This window comes from Notothenia coriiceps, unplaced genomic scaffold, assembly GCF_000735185.1.
Source record: "Notothenia coriiceps isolate Sejong01 unplaced genomic scaffold, NC01 NC01_scaffold00025904, whole genome shotgun sequence".
NCBI lineage: Eukaryota > Metazoa > Chordata > Actinopteri > Perciformes > Nototheniidae > Notothenia > Notothenia coriiceps.
The window spans coordinates 1-5,071 of record NW_011358605.1 but is presented as its reverse complement, the minus strand read 5'-3'; the positions used below and the strand labels follow the sequence as shown (position 1 = coordinate 5,071).

Below are 5,071 nucleotides of genomic sequence, written 5' to 3'. Positions count from 1 at the left end.
GATGAGTTAGTTGACTAAAAGCTTTAGGAAATCAAACTAGAACATATAATAAGTACCCTGTATCAAGATTGATGCAAAACAAGTGACATTTGACCTTTTTAGAGAGATTTAGAAAAAAAAAACCATTTCTGGGGTCATTTGGATGGATTTGCCATATCTCTGACCCGTCAGTCGATTTTGATGATTGACACCTCTTTTGAACCGTTAGAGCCAATAGAATCGAGGGGAGGTTCCTAAAATCCATCTAAACATTACCATTGGTGAATGCATGCCAGCACGCCCAAAACCAGAAGCTGTGTTCCTCACACACTCTATATGAAAACAACAACAAATCTCAGTTTTTGACAAAAATGGAATGATGGATTATCAGTAATCGTTTCAAAAAAGCGTTTTTATCGTTGTAATGCCATTGAACACAATTTTTGATCAGAAAACAGCAAAAGGTATGACATATTTGTTGTTTGGCTCAGTAAAGTGGCGTGTTGTGTGGGTTGGCTTCCCCTGCCGCGAGTTTTGATCACACAGTGATGATACTAATACTTCTAATTCTCCATTCCTGTTCTTTTTTCTTCACAAAAATTGACAAATTGACATTAGTTTTCCCAAGTTCAATTCAATTATATTTGTATTTAGCCCTTCATCTCAGACTCAGAAATTGAACTGTTAAGGGACACTTGGTATTCAAGAGATCTGACTTTGCATAAAAGTCAGCCCTCCCCCAGCTGTCCTGATGTGACCCCCCCTCTCTGAATATCAGAGGGAGGCGTCCTCTCAGAGCAGCATCTTATCTATATATAGCACGCACGCACGCACGCACGCACATACACACACACACACACACACACACACACACACACACACACACACACACACACGCGCGAACTCACCCTGTTAGGACTACCACAAAGTCCATTGCATTCCAGCCGCTACGCAGGTAGGAGCCTTTGTGAAAGGCAAAGCCCAGAGCGATGATCTTGATGCCAGCCTCAAAACAAAATATTCCAATAAAGTAGGGCTCTGTGTCGTCCTGTTAGAAAAAGCAGAGTAGGGAGGATCATGAAATTATATATCTCTTGCTGGTTGTGTCAATGAAACTTGATTGAGCCAGCCTATGTCAGGCTGTAGTCTGTAAAGGTATGGACTTGAGTCCCACAACTTGGACCACATTCGATGCCCATAGACTTGTCCTGACAAAAATCTAAAAGTCTGGCAACTCAACTCAAATTTCAACACAAACGCCATTTGGGTTTTTGATGGAAACCATTGGTCGGTTATGATACATAATTCAACAGGAAGTGAATTGGCCACCATTTTAATGATAGCAGCTTCTCAGACACCAGGGTCGGCTGTTTCCTTATCATGTACAGTCTGATGAATATCTGAAACCATTTGAGTGCTGATGTGGCTTCTGAGAAAGGTTGACTTAACAAGAGTAATCTAAGGTAATGATACATTTACAAAAGATCAACACCTAAAACGTAAATGTAATTGCCAAAAGTGAAACGCTAATAGTTATATTTCATTTTGCAACAGGAAAAAAGAACACATTGATAAATATAGAAACTGTTTGAGCTAAGGCAGTTTGTGAGAGCACACAAGGAGGATGAGAAGGCAGACTAGTAATGACTCTAAAGTCACATTTAGCCAGGAATTGTTTTTAAGTTTATCAAAATGTATAAGTGGGGTATTTACGTTTTGTCTTTTGTAGAAAATATTTGAAAACCTCTTAAGTGACTGTTGACCACTGAACGTATTTCAGCCATTTAAAAGTCATTGAATTCAGGACAGGGAGACAGAAGTGGAAAAATGTGCACTCATTAAAGGCTTTAAAGACTGATTCCTGCAGAACTCGATGTAACACAAAGACTGGAAAATAAGGGGGGGGTAAACACGGCACATGTTGATCTCATGATTGCAGCAGACAGATACGAGACAGATACGAGAAGCATCACAGATGTCAGTCAGTAAACTATCCTTTCCATGGAAGAGACATGAGGAGCCTACAGGAAAAGGAAGCGGTCGTGTCCACTCACCAAGCGCTCGGACATGGGGGTTTTGTCTGAGGCCGGCAGGTGCTGCTCCAGGGCCAGCACGATGCAGTTTGCTATAATGGTGGCCAGGATCATGTACTCAAACGGAGTGAAAGTGTTAAGGAACTTTCATGGAAAGCATACACAAAGGTTTATAGATATGCAAACACACTCCCACCACAATACATAACAATTTTCAATGAGAAATGGAAAAAAACATCATTGTGTTCTTTGCTCAATGTCATTTTATTGACAGCTTGTTTGTTTGGTGTCACACCCATGCAGTTTGCCACCGCCTAGAAGCTGTTTGCTGGGATTCAGCACCCTGGACAGCTCCACCTGCAGCCTGCAGCCTTCATGAAACCTGCACACAACGCTGTCATCATGAAGTACATTAAGCAACTAACAGCCTTGATGTAGGCCTACTACTCTCAATCACAACCCACTGTCAGTCAGCCGGAGTATGAATGGCATGATGCCTGTTGTGACCAGCAGATTGGTAATAATTAATCAATGAAATATTAAAACATTATGCCGAACTACATCAGAAATGTGGCTCTCTGAGATTCTCTTCCTGTCAAGAGACTAGCCGGGGTGCTTTGATGAAAATTGTAAGAGCTGAATGTATATCAACAGAAGAGGAACTGAGGAGCTCTCATTCTGCAGCAGCACTTCCCTCTGTATTTAAGGCTGTGGAAACACAAGGAGAACCAACTCGTTTTACATTTCACTGATTAAAACGCCTCTTTGCATATTGCACATGTGCTGAATGAAAATATATATCCTTTAATTTCATTTGAGATAGTGTCTGAATTCTTAGATGTATGTATTTTCTACCGGTAAGCAATGGGCCTCTGACACATTCCCGCGGAGCTTGGCTGAATGATCCCGCGGTAGAGCCGGGATAGAACCTCTGCTGGTCGGTCTAACTGACTGTAAAGGATATGGCCATTCGGTGATCTTTTTGGCATATTTCCGTATGATGTTGTCCTCACTGAAGATGAACAGAGAGCGGTTAACGGCGAGGCAGCTCTGTTTGACGGGGATGGGGTTGTAGATCGCCATGGTCCGGGCTCTCTGGGCCATCGTCTGCTTGTACACCCTCGGGACCCCCGGCAGCCGACTGACCCCTCTGGTCGGGCCCGCGGGGCCGCCGCCTCCGTAGCGGCCGGCCAGGTCCTCTTCAAAGCGAGCCATGGTGGGAGGGAGCAGGTGTTGCTTGAGAAACCAAAACTGACCCCCGGGATGAGATGGCGCATCACAGCACAGCGCGCCCCGTCCCCCCGGTCCTCTAGCTGCGGGTACCACGTGCACCAAAGTCACACATTAACGGGAAACAACGACCCTCAGTCAGTCTCTGCTGCTGCCCATGACCTTACTCACGGAATTGTTGCTTAAAGTGCAGCTGCTCAGATTCCATGATGCATCATGTCCTACCGCGTCCCTGCCCGGTGCTCGCGAGGTTTTGCTGGCGTCAACGCGCAAGCGCTCCTCCTGAAGCCTGGGGAGAAAGTCGGATTAAACAGCTGAGAAAATACCGCAAACTGTCAGCACGAAGAAACAGGATAATTCCTTAAAGAAAGCATCCATAAAATACTCATTTGTATTCCATGGCGACTCCTCTCATGTTCGCGTTGAAAGCTGAATCTGAAGCAACGCGCGCCACCGTCATTATCACTTTCTGTTTATCCGGTACCGGAGGAGAAGGCTCGGGGAACAGGTTGTTAACGTGATGCAGACACACTACTTTCTGCACTGCTCCTTCAGAGACCCCACGTGACCGACAGACGCCAGTCAGGCTCCACCTGGACCGGCCCTGTTTCCATAGCAACAGGGAGGAGAGTGCCACACCAGGTCAAGTTACACAAATTAAACAACATTTAGCCTACACGATAACTTCCAAAATAAGAGCAAGCCTGTAAAAACAACCAATGAAGCTTTAAATATCAGTTAAAAGTATGTTTAATAAAATAAAACTGTTATGTTATACATAATTATTGTCCAATATATGTTTTAGGGTGTATTAGAGATCATTCAGTAAAGCTATTCGTAACTCAGTTCATGGGGACTCAGGGGTTATTAGAACTGGATTGTCAAACACCCCCTGTGATGTGGGTTACAAAAGACACGTACAGTGGGCAAAAAAGTATTTAGTCAGCCACCAATTGTGCAAGTTCTCCCACTTAAAAAGATGAGGCCTGTAATTTTCATCAGGTATACCTCAACTACGAGAGACAAAATAAAAAATAAAAAATCCAGAAAATCACTGTCTGATTTTTAAAGAATTTATTTGCAAATTATGGTGGAAAATAAGTATTTGGTCAATAACAAAAGTTCATCTCAATACTTTGTTATATACCCTTTGTTGGCAATCACAGAGATCAAACGTTTTCTGTAGGTCTTCACAAGGTTTTCACACTGTTGCTGGTATTTTGGCCCATTCCTCCATGCAGATCTCCTCTAGAGCAGTGATGTTTTGGGGCTGTCGCTGGGAAACACGGACTTTCAACTCCCTCCAAAGATTTTCTATGGGGTTGAGGTCTGGAGACTGGCTAGGCCACTCCAGGACCTTGAAATGCTTCTTACGAAGCCACTCCTTTGTTGCCTGGGCGGTGTGTTTGGGATCATTGTCATGCTGAAAGACCCAGCCACGTTTCATCTTCAATGCCCTTGCTGATGGAAGGAGGTTGTCACTCAAAATCTCACGATACATGGCCCCATTCATTCTTTCCTTTACATGGATCAGTCATCCTGGTCCCTTTGCAGAAAAACAGCCCCAAAGCATGAGGTTTCCACCCCCATGTTTCACAGTAGGTATGGTGTTCTTTGGATGCAACTCAGCATTCTTTCTCCTCCAAACACGTCTAGTTGAGTTTTTACCAAAAAGTTCTATTTTGGTTTCATCTGACCATATGACATTCTCCCAATCGTCTTCTGGATCATCTAAATGCTCTCTAGCAAACTTCAGACGGGCCTGGACATGTACTGGCTTAAGCAGGGGGACACGTCTGGCACTGCAGGACTTGAGTCCCTGGCGGCGT

General features: G+C 44.0%; 1 protein-coding gene across 1 annotated transcript; it reads right to left on the bottom strand.

Moving 5' to 3' along the window:
- Positions 1-887: 887 nt before the first annotated feature.
- On the bottom strand, positions 888-3,747 carry LOC104956373 (voltage-dependent P/Q-type calcium channel subunit alpha-1A-like; the record flags this gene model as incomplete). Its single annotated transcript, XM_010783855.1, has 3 exons — positions 2,977-3,747; positions 2,034-2,139; positions 888-1,027 (listed from the first exon to the last, which is right to left on the bottom strand). Coding segments are annotated over exons 1-3 (497 nt in total), but the record flags the coding sequence as incomplete, so codon positions are not given.
- Between the last annotated feature and the right edge of the window lie 1,324 nt (positions 3,748-5,071).